At 39.7% G+C, this 20,737-nt stretch overlaps 1 protein-coding gene across 1 annotated transcript in view; it reads left to right on the top strand.

Annotated features, from left to right (window-relative positions):
• The window catches only part of LOC108783794 (cytosolic carboxypeptidase 6-like), a 142,225-nt gene that overhangs the window by 80,771 nt on the left and 40,717 nt on the right, over positions 1 to 20,737 (top strand). The window contains exon 2 of the mRNA XM_018552451.1: positions 8,033 to 8,155. Coding sequence (XP_018407953.1) covers positions 8,033 to 8,155 — 123 coding nt within the window. The remainder of the gene's footprint in view (positions 1 to 8,032; positions 8,156 to 20,737) is intronic.

Below are 20,737 nucleotides of genomic sequence, written 5' to 3'. Positions count from 1 at the left end.
CCCGGTATTTTTGATAATAGCAGTCATCAGCGGCTTGTGAGCCGCTGATGACAGCTATTAATTTAAAGGGGACAGTCTGCTGAACAGTTATACTATAAGCTTATAGTAGAACTGTAAATGCCAGGTCCGTATGGCATACTGACCTGGCCAGCTGGTAGCACTTTTGTAGGTCCGTATGCCATACGTCCTTGGCAGCGAAAGGGTTAAAAAAGAAAAAAATTATGCTGCACTTTAGCTCTGGCTATTATCAAGCATAGTTTAGTACATGAACACATGGGTGAATTGTATTATCTGAATTATGTTACAAAAAAAAATCGTAGATAATTCCCAAGAGTAGCAATTAATCATTACACAGATTAAGCAAATGGCTCCCTATGGTGAGAGCTACACAACTAACATATACTGTAATAGCGACTAATTGCACATATTTGAAGCACTGTGCAGTCATGTGCGATTAATTGGCCCTACGCATTACTTGAGTAGCTCAAACTCTAGAAAGCCATTTTTATCAATAGCAATTGTGGTAGCATATTTATAACTACTAAAAAATACCTGCATGCTCCTGTACTAAATGTATCAAGGCCTACATGTGAAGATGTACTCCCCCCAGGAAGCACAACAAGACATATGTAAAAACTCACACACCCAACGGGTTAAAGTAGAACTCCAGCCAATTTATTTTTTATTTTTGAAGTATTGCAAGCATAGGGATATTGGAGCCTCTGGCAATTTGTAGTGTTATGTGTCACCTTTAAGTAGATTTTTCTTACTTCCTGTTGCAGTGATACTTGTATGTGTGTGAGAAGGTGTCAGCATTTTAGGAGGTCCGAAGAAATCTCCCCAGTGAATTATAGGGAAAGCCAATACCTCAAAGTTGTACATATAATGTTTTTTTACTTAGAAATTAAATCTTTTTGTGTTCCCCATGGTCACTGTGTGTGTTGTAAAGTAGCCACCGCTCCAAGCTCAATCCCATGATAGACTACAATTTCATGTTTAGTTTACCATATTGTATTGAGATTGTAGTCCATCACATGAGTGAGCTTGGAGCAGTGGTTACTTTACAACACACACAGGGACCATGGGGAACAAAAGTAGCCACCCTCCAGAAGGAAGGACGGTGTCAGCACCAATTCAGAGATGATTTGAGGATCTATAGCCGACTGATACACAAATAAGATAAAACAATTTTGTTAATAGTTAGGGTATTTGAATGTATTTGTAAGATTTAATTCCTGAGTTTAGTGTCACTTTAACATGAAAGCAGGAGACTGACATTTTGGAGCTTTGTAAGACCCCTTTTTGAGGGTGACTGGATATAAGTAATAAATGTATTATGTTTACAACTTTGGTGTGCTGGCTCTCCCTATGATGCTGTCTATGGTATTTCTGCTGCAGAGGACCTATCTTCAATGAAGTGGCCAATGAGGTATTCTGCCTTTCCCAATGGACACACCAAGAGCCTTTTTCAATACTTTGCAAAATTAAGAAAAAAGTTTTTGTTAAAGTTCTACTTTAGATCTAACCTCCAGCTTACGGGAGTCGCAGTCCAGATATGTAGCTACATGGGGAGCCTGGGTCCAATTCAGGGGCTCGGACGCTTTCACCGCGGTGTGCAGGGAGGATGCGGGAGACTGAGGTGCTGCCCAACCATGCCACCCAAAGTGTGGAGGATGTATGGCACTGGGGATGATAGGGCTGGGGGCCGCCAGGGAGCTGGACTGCATTCTTCACTTTGCTTTCTGCTATTTCTACGTTTCTTTGTGTTTTATGTTTGTGAATCAGTGTTAATAGTTAGGGTATTTGAATGTATTTGTAAGATTTAATTCCTGAGTTTAGTGTCACTTTAACATGAAAGCAGGAGACTGACATTTTGGAGCTTTGTAAGACCCCTTTTTGAGGGTGACTGGATATAAGTAATAAATGTATTATGTTTACAACTTTGGTGTGCTGGCTCTCCCTATGATGCTGTCTATGGTATTTCTGCTGCAGAGGACCTATCTTCAATGAAGTGGCCAATGAGGTATTCTGCCTTTCCCAATGGACACACCAAGAGCCTTTTTCAATACTTTGCAAAATTAAGAAAAAAGTTTTTGTTAAAGTTCTACTTTAGATCTAACCTCCAGCTTACGGGAGTCGCAGTCCAGATATGTAGCTACATGGGGAGCCTGGGTCCAATTCAGGGGCTCGGACGCTTTCACCGCGGTGTGCAGGGAGGATGCGGGAGACTGAGGTGCTGCCCAACCATGCCACCCAAAGTGTGGAGGATGTATGGCACTGGGGATGATAGGGCTGGGGGCCGCCAGGGAGCTGGACTGCATTCTTCACTTTGCTTTCTGCTATTTCTACGTTTCTTTGTGTTTTATGTTTGTGAATCAGTGTTTGTCTCTGTTTGCCTAGTATGTGAGGTAGCGGGGTGACTGTGTTCGGGCTGGCCTCCCATTTAGTGGGGCTGTACCCGACCACCCGCCCCAACCAAGTGTTCTCTTCTTCCTTTGGTTTGTGTGTTGTGTTGGCTTATTCTTTGTTCACCATAAAATGCATTAAGGGCGGGGGCAAACATTATTACCTGAACCGATCTTACAACCTGTTATCGAGTTTTATACTATATGACTCACTTTTTGTTATTTACACAATATGCGAGACCATGTGGTCTCCACATGTTCTCTCTTTCCATGTACCCCACCCTTTTTGTTTGAAAATAAAGAATTTAAAAAAAAGTTCTACTTTAAACACTGTGGGTGCTTGCTTTACTGCTGTCATAGTTTCCATTGGAAAGTGTATGCTCAGTTCCTGTCACAGCGGCCGCACAGGAACTGAGGGGAAATCTCCCCACTAGTGGCACAGATAATACACTTCATAATTCTAACCCTTCCCCACTCTAAGGCATAAAAAGAAAAACAATAATGCATAGGTAATTTTACCAACAATGTTTGCACAATAACCTTGCCAGGGTTAAAGCAGTGAAGGATTCGATTATAATCGATTATGTCGATTAGTTGTTGCAGCCCTAATTCCTTTTGTCCAAAAGCATCCCAATCATGCAGGCTTTTCCTACATCCTGCAAATCTGCTTGTTTCCATGCTGTGATTAGTACTTTTGATTAGGGCTGCAACAACTAATCGACATAATCGATTATAATCGATGATTGAAAAAGTTTTCAACTTTTTCAATCATCGATTAATCGGCTTCCGATTGGTTGGCCCTGTTCACGGCTCCACACACGCTGCACGCCGCAGCTCCTCCCCACCTCACGTTTGTCGCTGCCAGACCTTGCCCGCCCGCATCCACGCTCCACACGCGGTATCTCCTCCCCGCCTCACGCTCACCGCCCGCATCCATGATCGGCAAAGGGACGCGGTGAGAAGTAAGGAGGAGCAGGTGTGGGCGGATGACAGCCGCCGATAGACAGGCACGATCTCAGAAACAAATTGCTGGAAGACTGCTCAAGTAAGCCTGCACTTTCCCACACATGGTGCTCTATAATGTATTGCTGGGATTTGTATTCCTCTATAGCTGATGGTACATTGTGCTGCACTGTATATTATACAGAGCAATATACCATCAGCTATAGAGGAATACAAATTCCAGCAATACATTGTACACTCAATGTAATGCTGGGATTTGTTGTATTCCTATATAGCTAGTGGTATTCTGCATTGCGCTGTATAGAGGACTACAAATCAAAGAATAATACATTATACAGCGCAATGCGGAATACCGCCAGCTATAGAGGAGTAATGCCGAATACCACTAGCTTTAGAGGACTACAACACCCAGCAATAGTACATTATACAGTGCAATGCAGAATACAACTAGCTATAGAGGACTACAAAACCCAGCAATAGTACATTATACAGTGCAATGCAGAATACCGCCAGCTATAATGTACTATTGCTGGGATTTGTTGTATTCCTCTATAGCTGGTGGTGTTGCTGTATAATTTTACACTTTTTATTTCACTATATTGCACACCACACTTTTTTTCTTTTTTACTTCTACTGCTCCAAGCTCGCTCCTGTGATGGACTGCAATCTCAATACAAACTAGTAATCCTATCACTGGAGCCATTTTTAAAAATGTATTTTATTTTTTATCCGATTAACCGATTAATCGAACTTAATAATCGGCTAACTAATCGATTTTGAAAATAATCGTTAGCTGCAGCTCTACTTTTGATGTACTTTCAGGCTTTTTGGATGTAAGCGGTGCAGGTCTTATAGACCCCAGTTCTGTAGTTGTCTCTGCCTCCTCCTGACCATTCACAAAGTACAAAGCCCCAAGCTTTGTTATATGACATGTGTGGCCAGGATGAGAGGGAGGCTGAAACAATCGCATCATTTGGGTCTATGAGACCTACAACACTTACATCTGAGTGTCCTGGAAGTACATCGTGAGGATGTAATCAAGCAGATTTTCAGGATGTAGGAGAAAGCCTGAATGATGTGGGTTGCTTTCAAGGAAAAGGAATATTTTACTGCTTTAACCGTGGTAAGGTTATTGTTCCCGAACCTGGGCACCACAACAAATGAAAACCAATGGAAAACCAATTAGAAATCCAAATTTAAATGCATATACTTCAAGCAAAATCATGTAAACAGTCCCTTATTGGACAGATCCTCTTACACCCTAGGCATAACTTCACATGAAGTTTTGTACCGCAGTAGACGAAATGTACATTATTTCTAAGACTGATCACTTTGTTTGTATCACATTGATTTCAATGTGACCTTGCACCCAGGAGATTACTGATTGTGCGACTGAGCAATCAGCCTACGCATCTGCACGATAGAGTTATTTCATCTCCATGCAGAAAGTATGGCCACAAATCTTCAATTGTATTTATAGCCAAAAGTTGTTTTGTTTATTTGGTTTTGGATAGAGTAGAAATTTGTTAAGCTCTTTCTGCTCTTTGTTTTATACCAGAGACATTCCTCTTCACTTCCTGTCCCTGAGACACAACAGGAAGTGAAAGGACATCTCTCCAAAGGGAGAGAACATACCATCTTAGACAGTTGTCATGGGAACTGGTGTCCCCATTCAAAGATTTTCCTCACCTGCTCTAAAATTTTGCATTTCTGTCAGTATTTGCCTTAGTGACATTGGCTACAAGGACAAATCAGGAGGGTGAATTCCCCCCCCCCCCCTCCCGGGAGTCACAGACATCAAGAAAAAAATCACAGGGGTTCTAACTCCTCACTACTCTATCCAAACCAAAAAAAAAAAAAAGGTTTTGGCTGAAGTTACAATTTGGAAGTCTTTTTGTATAATCTTTTAGGCCTGAAGTGTGTGTATAGCAAAAAAAAAAGATATGGGCATAAAAGTGACTCAAAATTAAATTTCAGGTATGAGTGAAGTTTGGTGGATTAAATAACTAGATTTGTCTGAGAGAGTCCAGCAACAAGATCTCTCTGGCATCACTTCTGACTCTGACTGCTTCATTACTTACACTCCTAAATGCCATTTAGTCCCTGCATGTTGAAGGGGTTTAAAAAGTGTTGTGCTGTAGGGTATCTTGCACTACGTGTCTTATGTACTCCACAGTAGACATGTGCGATTCGTTTCGTTATGAATCAAAATTCGTACGAATTTTCCTGAAATTCGTAAATTCGGAAGCATCCGAAATCCGAATTGCAGTTTCCGAATTATATCCGAAATACGAAATTCCGTTAACGAATTTCGGATCCGAATTTCTTTGAAACAGGAACTAATATTACTCCTGTAAATGAGGTTGAACAACATGACAAGATTTTTTTTTTCATCCGAAATACAGATCCGCTGCTGCTGAGGGTTGCATTACAATACACAGGCAGGAAATACGAAATTCCGTTGACGTATTTTCGTTCCGTTACGAACATTCGTTATATTGAAGTTAAAAAGCAAAGTACATTTATATTGGAGTTTGATGGTAGTTTTTTTTAAATCTGAAATACGAAATTCGCATACGGAATCCGTTAACGGAATTCGTATTTCGGATAAAAAAACAACTACCACATCGACTCCAATATTAACAAAGGTATTTTTGCTTTTTAACTTCATCATAACAAATTACGAAAATGTGCCGAAACTAACGAAAATTGGTTTTTCGTACGAATCCGAATTGAGTTTCGGACACGAATTACGAAATACGAAATAACGGATATTCCGAAACGGAACGAAACGAAACAAATTTTTTGACGGCGCACAAGTCTACTCCACAGGGCTTGAAGATACCTTCTCAAAACTAAATTATGAAGAAACATACTGTATATTTTATTTCTGCCCGCTGATGTGCTGTTTACAAAACTTAAGGAGAGATGAGACAAGAATGCCACCCAAAAAAATGTAGGTGCAAGACAGCAGAGGCGCCCAGGTAAAAAAGATGAAATGATCATGTTTCTTCAATTTAGACTTTTATTCTGTGAAACACACACATAACTATCACAGTCTCAACGCATTTTGTGGCTCTAAGATGGACACTGCTTTAAGTGTCTCATCACAGGAGGGTGTGATGAGACACTTAAAGCAGAGTGGTAGCATCTCCCGCACCACTCTGTGTGTGTGTGTTTCATGGAATAAACGTCTGAATTGAAGAAACACAATCATTTCATCTCTTCCACCTGAGCGCTTCTGCTGTTTTGCACCTACATTTTTTGGGGGCATTCTTGTCTCATCTCTCCAGTACACATCGGGTCCCTCTAGCTGCCAAGCTCTGGATCATCCAAACTCCACCTCGAGGAGCATTGAGAGCGACCATCCTGCGCAGGGGCAGAAATATTACCTGCACACTTTTTTGCACCTTAGGTTGCCTGATATTCCCAAGGGGATTTCTCACAACCTATCTATGTGAGTATCACACTCTTTCTTCTACATTTATTTAAAAGGTATCTATTGCTTTGCACTATAAAATACTACAAAAATACTACAAATACTAGTCGGCTCTCTCCTGGGACTTTTTGTCCTCAATTTTGTTGCCCCTACTGTTTGGAGTTGTCTCTCTTTCAAGATAAAACTAAAGGGAGTGAACGAATAATTCTTACCATTCCTACAGGTCCACCATGGCTGGGACATAGTGTGCTCTCATCCGAGCTGCTGAGTGCTCCCTCAATACTGATGTTTTAAAGGGCATAGTGAGCTCAATACACATGAGCGATTTTTGCTCCATTCACAGTGTGTGCCTGCACTATCTGGAGAGACGTAATGGCACCAATTGAACTGAACAGCTGTCTTGGCTAGTCCCTCTGCCAAGAAAGAAGCCAGATCTGCAGAATAGAAAGTGCACAGTCCTAGAGACATAAGCATTGTTACTTCTCAATTATCTCCTTTTATACTTTATATTTTTGTCAATAATTTATTTATGTGTACAGAGTAAACAGTATACTATTAGAGTCATGTATCGCCAGCCACAATCTATGTATGCTTCTTTTGCTTTCTGAAAATCAGCAGTCTGCTGCTTCTTCCCTTTTTATACCTATTATTCCAACCCAGTCATTTCATACTTTTGGTCTTCTTGTGCACTTTATGGTGCCAGGACCCGAGTGCTATCAATCACTACCTGGAATTACTTAGTCATGGGCTGCTGAAAGCATAGGTTTTAATGGGGATGGAACACAGAACCTCCTTCAGGTAAATCCAATGCGATAACTAACACATCCTGCAGCGCCCTCAGGCGGCCGCCTGACTTGCCTTGCGGTAGCGCCTGCCCTGCCTACAGCAACAGACATGAAAGCAAAAAGCAACTCAAATTTAAGTTAAACTATTTACTACAAAAGTCCAGCTGCCCATATGTCTCGATCTACTGGTGACTTGGATGTCATTTTGTTTTACTAATGGTAACCCCTACTTATGCATTGTTATATCCTATGCTCAATCCAAGTTCCCAAGCCTGTGAAACGTTTACTTTAAGAAAATGCTTTTATTTAACCACTGTAGAAACACCAGCGATATACAGTACTCTTTAGTAATCAATGAGCTTTTCTTGGTATGAATACACAAAACTAATATAGGCAATGAAACAAAATAGTCTGACCATGCATTTTTATGTTCAACACAGGAAGTGGACTGGAACATGAAGCTGACATGTCTAGAAACATTAACAAGTTGATTGTAACACCTCCAGGCTATAATGGGCAACCAAAAAGAGGGCACCTTATATTTGATGCCTGCTTTGAAAGTGGTAAGTGCTGAAATATTCCATCAAATTAATCTAATGTGCAGTGGTGCAATGAAGGAATGTCTCATATCCAGGGATTGCCATGCAGTGACATCAGTTCAACAACACTAGACAGATACACTCTATATACAAAAGAGATATACTGTACACTAGATCAAAACGTGAAGCATGACTCTGCAATATATTATTGTATTTCATATTACATTGTATATTATAATACATATTGTACATTTAAGTGCCTTGCACAGTATTTAACAAAGTAAGACTTTGTATTAGGGGCTATGCTGCTTCTGGCAAGCTCATTTAAAGGCCAATTGAACATTCTTTATTTATAATAGATATAGATATTTATAATAGGTAATAGATATATTTGTGTGTTTACGTATATCCCATACTGTGTGCTGCAGCAAGGATTAAAATAACCCATGTTGGCAGCACTTGGAGGGTCGGACCACTGCTATCTAAGCATTGCTAAGGAACCGCCAATGTTGATGATTGACCGCAGCCAGGATGCATTGTGTGTGAGAGCAGTGGTCTGTCTTTCCAGCGTGCTGCCAACTCAGTGTGTTTTTAATCTTTGTGATCCATTGCATGTACTTACTATTCCACAATTATAAACTTGAGAAACTTGTTACCTGTAAATACTTCCACACACATCTCAACAGTTATACAGTGTGTCAAACATTGACACTGCATATTCAATCAGAAACACTTCTAACAGACCTTAGTAAACGGAGAAAAAGGGATGCGAGTGTTCCCTTGCCACTTAGTGTTACCAAATGTCACTTTTATTGCAAATTATAATTCAACATGCAGCAGGAACACAGCCATTTAACATGTATCTTATCTGCTTTGTCAAAGACCATCACACTTTATGTGTCCAACAAGACCTAGTCGCCAGAACTTCTCTGAACATAGGTTCTCCTGGCAGATTGATACTCCCTATACCCCTAGGACACCTATGCAATGCCATCCTACTTCTGCTCCAGACAACTGGCTAATCTTAATGATCCTCTAACACGATTCTTCTCCACCCTTTACTGTACACATCCTGTTTTCATCATTATGTTCCAGAAAAATGAAACAATAATATGGATAGGTCACTATGTAAAACAACTTTTTTGTGTGCTGTTATCCTTATCTCCAGTTTTAATTAACTATGGACAATATGCTTTCTTGCATTATAATTCTGCTTGGATGCCAAGGGTTTCTATGGTTACTATATATATTTTCATGTTATGTGGCAAGCCTTATAGTGCTGCCGGGTACTTAGTATATATATTATTTTTTTAAATACCTTTTATATTTATTATTGCAGCAGGCAACATGGCTGATTCCAGGGTTTGTTTTTTTTTAGCACAGTCACAGTGATCTGTCCTTATAGAATGACTTAGGACTGAAATTTGAGGATTGTTTTTCTCTTATTAACTTCATTAACATACAATGCTAAACCAGACTTTGAATCCTTTAACTCTTTGTTAAGACAGGCAGTGTCCCAGATAGCAAGGATAACTTGGTACAAACTTGTGGCAGGGTAAAATTGTAATTTTGTTAACTTGCTGCACATGTTCCTGGCAAGTTGTAGACTTGCAGAACACTCGTAGCACAAGTTCTAGTTGACATTTTTTAAATTTGTGGCAAATTTGCTTGGTAAGTCTACAGCAAGAGTCCTGCAGGTCTTAGCAAGAGCTCTGCAAGCTCGCTGGTCTTGAGACTTGCCATGCAGACTTGCTGTAATTGTGCAAATAAATTGTGAAGCTTGGCAAGTCTGCAATAGTTTAGCAAGTAATTTTCAAACTTGCAGCTCAATTGCTTGCTATCTGGAGTTCAAATCCTACTTTACACATTATCATGAAATGAGCCAGTACAGTACAGACAGGGTTACCAAATCCATCAGCCCTCACAATTCCTTAAAATGTCTACTAGAGAAGCCAGTAGACATTTTAACCCTAGAAGAAGCCAAGAAACCGTATACATATGTGCGTACATACGTGCATATACGCGTATATACGTAATATACAATTTTGCTCTTGTGTTGTGTGTGCATGAGGCCTTCAATGAAAGAAGCATTTTTAAATATTTTTAGCTTATGTTATGTGAATTGGAACATGTAACAAATATAAAATAGGTGTTATCCCAATTTGGCTTCAAAAGTGGAAATTAAGTTTAAGATCAGAAGAAATGAATAAAATTTACAAAAAATGTTCAATGCACTACACACTTTAAAGTGACACTGTCATCAGGCAACACATTTTCAGGCTGATCACATACACAAAATGTTTGAAATTAGCATTTATTGATGCTGCCTTTGCTATAGCAATTCATTATGCCATTTGTTACTAATAGCCCTGTAGCTGTCTTCACCTTGTGAGACTTTTAGGACTGTCAGAGACTTTCTATAGTAGGTCCTGCACTGGCCCTAATGTCACCATCATGTCTGGCTGGTAATCGTCAGGTAACCCGCTATGCCCACCAGCAGCAGCCATGACTTCACCCGTTTAACCTCCAGTCCCCCCTTGCTTTCCAACCGCCATGTGAGGTTCCCTGATAAGGTATTCACAATAATTCCCGTCTTCCCTGACCAGTACTTCTGCCCTCTGTGTCCACAGTGCCCCAGGTCATCACAGGATGGAGGAAGCCGGAACAGGCCAAGCGTACCTAGTTTTAAAATATTGGGGGCATGTAGCACACATAGCCATGTCTCTGCATAAAGTGACAAAAACTGTCTGTTCTCGTTCCCCTTATTTACCAATCAGAATATTTCTATTCCTACCCAACATGAAACTTACTACTGGTTGCTATGGGTAACCAGGAACTCTTTGCTTCCTAGTTCATCTGCTATTTTCCTAAATGATAACGATAGGGGGAAATGCTTCAAACATACTGTACTTCTCTCCTGATATTAGAACTTCTTTCTTTTGATATGTGTTGTAAATTAACATTACAAGTAGCTGTCTGCTTGTCAGACAGATGGATTTGTACTGCTGAAGCATTTCAGTGTCAGGTATCTGGCTCTTGTGTTCGTATTTAAACAGAGTATCTGGTAATTAGAAAGATAGGCTGCAAATGCAGATAATTTTTTTTTTGTCTTGAGTTGACTTAAACAGGCATTACAAAAAGGTATTGTTAATGTTTCAATTCATTATTCATCCATTGTTATCATTTGTAGAGCCGCTCTCCGACATTACCCTGAAAGTACGCAGAGATCAGCATATCGATTCTAAAATCAGCACCTTGTAAATTTCTGGGTTTAGCTGAGAGCATGTGGGGAATTATACAATTCGCTAATCACTGTTACCTCAATTCCCTGGATTTTGTGATGCAGACAGATCGGCACACAGATATTTAGACCAGTCAAAAACCTAATCCCCCCCTCACCAAAATTAACGAAGGACCTCCTACATAAATTGTTGTCTCTGGACCTATTAGATTCACAACTGAATCAACCCCTCACTGCTGGCTTTTTGCGCCACTTGGTCCTCCTTCATAATAGCCAAACTTCCCCTAACCCGACTGAAAGTGATAATTACAATGTTTCAATACACTACATGGTATCTCACCTCTAAGCTGGATGGATCTTTGGGTGCATTAGATGTTCCAACACCTGACGCCCGTTAATCATATTTGTACTACGCAAATGACAAATTCTGTGGTCCATGCTCACGCTCATGTACATGCTTATGTGATCCATTTGTTCATCATTTATTCATTGTATGTACTTTACATATTATTATTGTCCTACTTCATATCTCCTGTGCCCCCACCCCCCAAGAGTTCTAGGGATTGCTTGAGGCGTTGTTAAGCGATTGATTGTTCTTTCATGTTAGCTAACACTCTGATACCAATGCATTTGTTCGTTCCTTATATGTTCTGTATGTATGTATGGAATATTTTCAATAATAAAAAAAAATTACATGATAAAAAAAACAAAACCTAATCGAGGTTCCTACAAGGAGCCCTCTGTAAATGGACCAAATAACTGTTGAAGTAGTTGATATTGCATTGAGGATGTATGAGAATAAAAGACTTATAAATACAACAACATAGATAATGGCAGCATGACAGTCTATCTGAACATCTCTATGGTCAAAACCTAAAAATAAATATGTATTTCCATATTGAATTACCCAGTTCTATCCTATGCCTTATAGACATGTAAATCTAGAAGTTTGTAAACGTACTTATTGAAGATGTCCATAGGATGTACTTCCTCAATGCACTGACACCATTTCATTAAGCCCTGTGAATGCGCACTTCTTTGTGTCACAACTACCACAAAGCCTGCCTTCTAAACTACAGCTCAATGTCTGAGCAATGTAACATTATCATTGCTTGCTGGAAGCAATGCATGGTGGGATTTATAGTCTTGAGAAATCGAGATTGCATCACATCAAGCAGCAGGGAAAGGGATGCAAAGCACACTGGGGATCCAGGAAAATGTTGAAAGTGATGGGGAGGCAGAAAGGGATTTTATTGATTGAATTATCAAAAACAACCCTAGTATGTATTCCTATTACAATGCTGATGTTACAACAGGACAGGATATGCTGGTACTTTACAACTCCTTTCATTTGCAAAAATGTAATGTTCTGTACAGAGTAAAAGGGACAAGCAGCCAATCAAGTATGTTCAAGTGCAAGGAGCATCAGTGTGCTGCTTCTCTTTTCATTGTCCAGTCACAGGGAGGGGGGAGGAGAAAACCTGTAAGTGGAAGTAAAGCTGCATCAGACGCCCTCTGCTGCTAGGCATGACTATCCTGTGTAGCAGAGCTGTGTAAACCTTAGGAACATACTATATATATATATATATATTGTATATTTACATGTATATTTAGCTGATTTCCTTGATTTTTAGCTTTAATTATAATACTTCTTACACAGCTACCAGAAATGTACAAATTTGTTTTTTCCCCCCACAATGTTTGTTGGTGAATTTTTCTCTTGAACTCCTCGTTGCCAGAGGCCTGCAATGTATTGCTCAGCATGTTGCTGGCTCCTCAGCAGGGAAAGGATTAAACAAATAATCCGATGCCATGGACCCACAGCAATCTTTTTCTGTGCTTCCGAATATTTCCTTCACAGTGTGTAATGCTGTGGATTTACAATGCGTCATGTTCTATGAGCGGTAGTCATGATCATTGTCACTTATTAGAACAGGCTTGTGTGGGATAGATTAGGGAGGTTGGATAACTGCAACGCCAGACTAAATGTTGCCAATTTTAATAGGCTGGAGCTAGCCCATAAAAATGGATCAGAGGCTAGAGTTATTTTCCTAATTTGCTCTAGAAAAGAGAAAGAGTAAACCTAAATTGTTACACAGGTAGTTCCACCTTTCACAACCTCCATCAATTTTTTGGTCCAGAGCAAGGTCAACAAACCCCCTCAGACCAAAATGGCCAATTAGGCCTATCAAAGCAAAGAATAATTCCATCCTAACCCCAAAAGCAGTCAGATGACTTTCCCGATTAGAAAAAATACTATGCAGTCCTTAGTCATTGAAAGTTTAGATACAGTTGTCGTAAAACCATCCAAGCTTTTCTTAAATTTCCTTTTTTGACTGTGGATATATCTTGCAATTTGATTAAGATGAACTAGAAAACCAGAGACCTGAATCATTTTCACCAGTTGCTTATCCAAGAATATGAAGACCACAAGAGAAGGGACAATATAAATGCCAGAACTATGTTTTGATTTGCTATGGATTTGGTTATAACTGTTATGTTATAATTCATTATAGTGTCCCCCATCCTCTAGAACTCCTTACCCAAATCTGTCTGCCTATCTCCTATGCTGCCCACCTTTAGGTGATCCTTAAAAATCCATATCTGCAGGGAAGCATATCTCACCTCAACATAACTGCCCTTTTACTTCTTCCAATAACTCAATCTAAACAATTATTACCTTTTGTACCTACTTGATTGTAAGCTCTCACGAGCAGTTCCCCCCCTAAACCTATTCTACTGAAATTGTATTGTAACTGTACTGTCTCCTACATTTTGTGAAGTGCTGCGTAAATTGTTGGTTCTATATAAATCCTGTATAATAATAATAGTGCTCATATTATTTTCTCTGTCAAAGTGAGACATGATATGTTGGGCTGACACCTCAGGTGTCTGTGTTGACAGGCTTTGGCTTGTATCAGTGGGTAAATGTAGCGTGCCCCCAGGTGCAATGAAGGTCTATTGACCTGCATTAGATGTGAGGATGCCGAGGGACTTTCCCTAGCCATAGTGGAGGGGGAGGAAGGTGAGCGCTGACCGTCGCGGGACCGGGGATCATGTGAGTAATGCAGCTTTATTTGAGCCCCCTAGACAAAACAAACACAGTGCAGGGTAGCCATACTGCCAGAATATTTTTTCCTTTACCTGGAGTTTTTCTTTTAAATATGAAATATTGCAAATAAATATTTTGCATTCCCATTTGCAACCAGAAGGTTGAGCTCTACAATCCATTTCACATGTTTGTAGACTATTATTATTTGCTTCACTGATAAAACTTGTGGTTTTACAGAGCATATTAGCAGGAGGTGGAAATATCTCTGAAATGAGGACAATTCGGAAATGAGGAAATTTTTCTCAGATAAAAACCTCCCCTTTTTAAAGATTTCCCGTCTATTCTTGTTCCAATGACAACTCAGAATTTTGGATTTTCACTCACTTTTAGGCTGGGTTCACTTCTAGGTGACAATGTTTGCATGTTTCTGCGCGCGTTTCTGATGCACCTTTTTACATGTGGTTTATGCGCATAAATCAAGTCGCACGTTTTCGCTAGCAGATTCTAGCTCATTGATGTTAATGGGCAGACGTGCGTTAAATGCGTGCACAAACACACGCAATAACACAGCAAACGCGTGTTTTCAAGCGTTTCCTATTGAGTCTATGGGGTCAAAACGAGCTGTAATATGCCCAAAAAAAGCTCCTGTACTTTTTCCAGGGACAGGCGTTTTGCTTATTACGACAAAATGCTCAAATGTGAACAGGGCCATGGAAATGAATGGGTTTTTTTGGGGCAGCAAATTTTTTGAGCGTTTTTTAGGGCAGAAAAAGTGCTACAAAACACTCAGTGTGAACCAGGACTTAGTCCCACTGGCAATTGTCACCTGGGCAAATAGAGAGGAGGAATCTTTCAAGCAGGACATCGACCACAGCCAAAAAATTTTTTTGCAGTGGTTCTAACTCTTCCTTACTCTATCCAAACTGAAAAAAATTAAGATTTGGATACACTTTAAACCAAATAAAATTGACCCAAACTCATTGTAGTTAACTTTTAAGACTGCAAAGACTGTGTAATTAATGTTTGAATAATTACCACCCTTTACACTTGGATTACATTTGAAAATTACAGTGAGGATAAATGCAATTATAAATCTTCTATTGTGTGTTTTTTTAAACGTGATGCAAAATCTTCCAGCAGCAATTTGCTAAACACACACCATATATTATTTCTTCTCTGTATTTCTCTCAGTGGAAGCTTTCTTGCCAGTGCAAATCTTCTGATTGGGAAACACCACTATAGAGAAGATTGTTCAGAAAAAAATTCCAGGCCTGTTGTTTTATCTATACTCGATGTTTTCTGAACATTCAAAGATAATTCTCAATGGATCTGACTATATTCTGTTTACATAAAAAATAAGCAATTTTTGTCTTCAATGAATATATCTGAATTTTCATTGTTTAAATTGCATATACATTTACATATTCAAATACATGTACAAATAGTTCTTGCTTGCAAATGTAGTCATTGCCTTGGTTCTAGGTTTAAACAGATTAACCACCTGCGGACCAGCTAGTGTATTAAAACAGCTGGTCTGCTGGTGCATAATTCCAGGAAGTTATACCTGTACGTCCTCCCGTGAATGTGTGTGTGCTCCCGACTGCGGCCATTGCACCCCGTCAGTAGACAGCGGAGAACAGCGGCTTTAGACACAGAGCCGATTGGACTGGCTCTGTGTCCTGTGATTGCTATGATTGGTTATCACAGCGATCACAAGAAAATATTTACATTGCCAAGCCTTCCCCTTCCTCTTACATCAGAGGCAGGGAAAAGTAAAGTGAGTAATGAAAGGATGAGTCATCTATTCATTACTTACCAGTGAAAACAAGCTGCAGTAGCAGCAAAAAAAATGCTTCAAATCATTTTAACTCCTTTTAACCCCCCTCCTCTCCTGCTTATCTTAGATCCAGCCTGAATACACTATGACCTGTATATTAACCCTTACCCTCCCTTATCTTGCACATCTAAACATTAACCTCTTCATATCCATCCTCCCACTGAATGTGACATGTACATGACCTGTACATTAACCCCTTCTCCCCCTGTCTATGACCTGTACATTAATTAGAGCATGTGCACTATTATGAAGCTCCATGTTTTAACTCCCTCCCATGTTTCTTCATTTCCAACAAAATTGCTGCAAAAAAAAAATCAGATCACCTTGGAGTTTCTACTTACAAAAAAAGTGTAGTTTCAGGGATTTTTATGCTATTCTGACACTTTTATTTGCTATGACTTCTAAAGGAAAGTAAGAGGAACAGGTTCTATTTCTATCTATGCTCTATTTGTCCCATAAAAATATATCAAATTAATTTTTACAGTGTTGTGTAATGGAGGAAGTCTCAGCCAAACTTGCACAGTGCTGAAAACTGAAATATGGCCTGATAATGAAGGAGGTGTAACATGCCGGTACTGAAGTGGTTAAAAAATTGGTTGTGGAATTTTAAACCGGAAACATGGCTAATTTTGAAGGGTAAACTGTAGTGGAATCATCTTTTTCTTCTAAAGCGTTGAAACACCTAAGAGTATTTATATCAGTGGATTTAGATCAACTATATAAATTAAATTACTTACCTTTGTTAGCATCCACGCAGGTGCAAGTTGCACGTGGTCCTCGAAGAAACACTTCTGGTTTGGGAGGATGTCCCTTGTTAAGATGGACATCCTACCTAGGTTTTTATATCTTTATCAAACCTTACCAATCAAGGTACCCCTGGCATTTAAAAAAAACAACCTTATATCTCTTTTACTATGTTATATCTGGGCAGATTCAAAACCTAGGTTAAGATGTTCTAACTCCCCCAAAAATCTTTAGGGGGAGTGGGACTTCCCCACATGTACCTATATTACGTAGCAGCAGTCCTGAGCAAAATATCGGACTGGTTTTCATATACGGATAAAAAATTGTGGGTCTCTGTAGAATAAGATATGTCCCCAGCACCACTTGTGGCTTTCTCATGGATCCAACCAAAGACCTGACCACCTTTTAGACCAGTATATTGTAGATTCTCGACGCAAGAGCGGAATTACAAAAACCTTTCTAGATCATATCGATGCCCAGAGTGCATAGCAAGGTATAAATCCTCTCTATCCTCCAAGTGTTGGCGATGTGGAGTGGATGGGGGTACCATGTGACATGTTTGGTGGGAGTGTGGAGGTTTCCGGGATGATTGGCACTCAGTAATAGATAATTGTAATCTAGTAACAGGTCAGAATGTACTGAAGACCCCTGCAGTGGCCCTATTTTCATTGATCCCGGAGTTTCCTTGGTTAATCTTACGATTCCTCCTCTCGGCAAGTAGAGCAGTTATTTCTAGGAATTGGAAAACATCCCAGATTAATTAAAGACTGGATAACAGAGGTGAACTATCTCATGCGTATGGAGGAGCTATCTGCAAGAATAAATGAGGCCAACTTATCTTATGGAGAGCATGGAAGGAATTCATGGACTCGCCATAACTGTGCAGATATTTATTAGAATGAAATGGTTCCCCCATAACTTACAGGTCGGGGAGGAAGGTTGTTGCTCTTTTTTTCTTTTTCTTTTTTTGCTCTTTCTTTCCCCTGTTTTTTTTATTATTTTTCTCTATAAGTGTTTGTTCTTAAATTTTTAGTGGTCAATGAGGGGACTGTTAACAGGAGAAGGATGGGGAGAGTGTTGTGAAAGAGGATATCAAGACAGAAGGTTCCTGAGGTAAGACCTTGCCCTTCAACATGGATTAATATGGATATCAAGCAAAAAGGATAGGAGATGGTTAAAAGACTGGAACAATATAGAGTGTTATATACTCATGTTCTTTATTTGATCAATATTCTTCCCATAACAAGTTGGCTTCTGGACTGTCTGTTGTATATAAGCCTAACCCCTCCCTCTAACACAATAGACTGTGTATGTCTAGCCTAACGTTTAACGTCTAATGTTTTCTTAGTTTTGGATAGAGTTGGGGAAGGGGGTTAGAACCCCCTGTCAAGTCTTCAATACTTTTCAGTACTCTGTTAAAGACATTTATCCTCACTTCCTGTCCTGCTGACAATTGTATACCAAAAAGGAAGTCAGGGGGAACACTCCAAAAGCCAAACAGATGGAAATAAATACACTTTTCTATAGTTGAGTGTGGAAAGTCTAGAACCCATGTTAGATTTTTGTTATTTCTTCCCATGTCCCTGCAGCAGGTTTCCCTCACTTCCTGTCTGTTGAAATCATTGTCAGCAGCCCAGGAAGTGAGGGTAAAAAGGGAAAAGCTATATGATGGAACCCAGGAGTGCAGTAAACAGCTAATAGGAGTTACATTTTTCCCCCCGCTATATCCAAAACTAAATGAAAGGTTTTTGGCTTGACATACACTGTAACAGTAACCCTTGTTCAAGCCATAGTATTTCAGCCAAAGCTGGGCCAAAACACATTTGCAGTTGGTCGGACTGCGTCTCCGATATCTCTATGATATTTCTCACTTGTGGTAGAACTGATTTTCTCCTCCTCATATGTCTTCCCGTTCTCTGCAAAAATGCACTGTTCCCTCATTAAACATGCATGTGTCATACAGAAAGTAAAGGTGACGTTTATTAGAGTATAGACATGTGCATTCGGATTCGGACGAACCTGCAAATCAACGAAAATCAGTTGATTCGGCGGTTCAACCGAATCTGAAATAACGAATTGAATGTATGCCCGAATATACGAAAACGATATTCGGGCATACATAAATTCGTTTTCAGAACACGCCAGCCACCACTGTGTTCTGCGCATGCCCGCCACCATCTTGGAGGCGGAGCGTGTGACGTCACATAACGGTGACGTCACACACTGAACAAGCGGCCATTTTGGAGTAGATTTTGGTATACACCAAGATGGCTGCGCTCGAACATGCGGGCACCGCCATCTTGGTGTATACCAAGATCTACTCCAAAATGGCGGCGCGCATGTGCAGAAGGCGCCGGCGCCGGCTCGTTGTGCGGTTTTAGTGTGCAATTTCGGATTCAGAGGCTCGTTACCTCCGAATCCAAAACAACATAAAAATGTGTTTCCTTTAACGAAACAAATGAAAACATTTTTAGTTTTCATTTGTTTCGTTTGGAAAGAACAGAAATAATTTTTTGTTGTTGTGCACACGTCTATTAGAGTAACAGACTATATGAATACCATGTCTAACTAATGCAGATTGCCCAGGCTCTTGTCACTTTTTGGTCCCTGATAAATGGTCCTCTTTTTTTAATTTCCTCTTTTTTCTGTCCTGAATTGTCCTAGGTTCTAAAATTGCTTTTTTGTTTTTTTTTCACAACAGCAAAATGTTTTTAAGGCGCAGTAGGGGAAAATGGAGATAAATCTCAACTGTCAACAAAATCCTTGTTGCTTTGTAGTGAATTTCAGAGACTAGGTCTGTATTACCAGTGGTACATACACAGCAGCCAATTCATATCACAAGATGAGCAGCGATATATATTTTTTTTATTTGATTTGCTTGCTTGTCTGTCTGGACTTTTTATCAGATTTTATTCTCATTTGTTGCGTATGGAAATAATCTTCAAGCTGACAGAGAATGTTTCTATGGCTTTAAAAATACATTTTAACCATATGGTATATGAGTAGGAATACAATATCTCTAATGCATAAATAAGGGACAGATACATGCTGATATGACATCTCGAATTAATATTATATAGTCCAGTCAGTGAGAATTGTAAAATGATGGGATGTTTTTAAAGCTGATGTGAATACACATTTGAAGAAAGCTGCTTTTGTATTCCTGCTTATCCAATATGAAGATTAAGGAAGAATGTGAATTCAAAAAACTTACAGTTGAAGTAGGGCTATTCCTGCACTGCAAGAGTTAAGTTCTCATTTTGTCTTGGGGGCACAAATAAACCAGATATACGCACCTGATCCTCGGTCCCCTGGCAGTCAGCGCTCATTTTTCTTCCCCTGTTCTCTAGCTGTGGAATGTCCCTCAGCATCCTCATGTCTAATGCATGTCAATGGACCTGCATTAGACGTGATGATGTCAGTGATCCTGTGATTCAGTGATCCAGTGAACTGCAAGGGAATTAAATGTTATCTAAAAAATCCATTCATTGTATTGAAGGGATTACATAAATCTTATATTATGTCCATTTACTGCAGAGGTGATTTGATGCAGTTTGCTGCATTCTGAGCTGCTTACAAACTACATGCTTCTGGGGTGAACAAGCCCTGAAGATAAAGTGAATTGAAAAGAGTTTCTGACTTAAGCGCTGTCTCCTGGATAGGGCCAAATTTTCTTTTTGGCTAGAATTGCTTCTTGAAGTTCAACTCTGGTCTCAGCCCCCATCCTCAACC

Source organism: Nanorana parkeri, unplaced genomic scaffold, assembly GCF_000935625.1.
Source record: "Nanorana parkeri isolate BGI_ZX_2015 unplaced genomic scaffold, ASM93562v1 scaffold89, whole genome shotgun sequence".
Classification (NCBI taxonomy): domain Eukaryota; kingdom Metazoa; phylum Chordata; class Amphibia; order Anura; family Dicroglossidae; genus Nanorana; species Nanorana parkeri.
The sequence above is the reverse complement of the archived record's forward strand: the minus strand, read 5'-3'. Positions and strand labels throughout refer to the sequence as shown.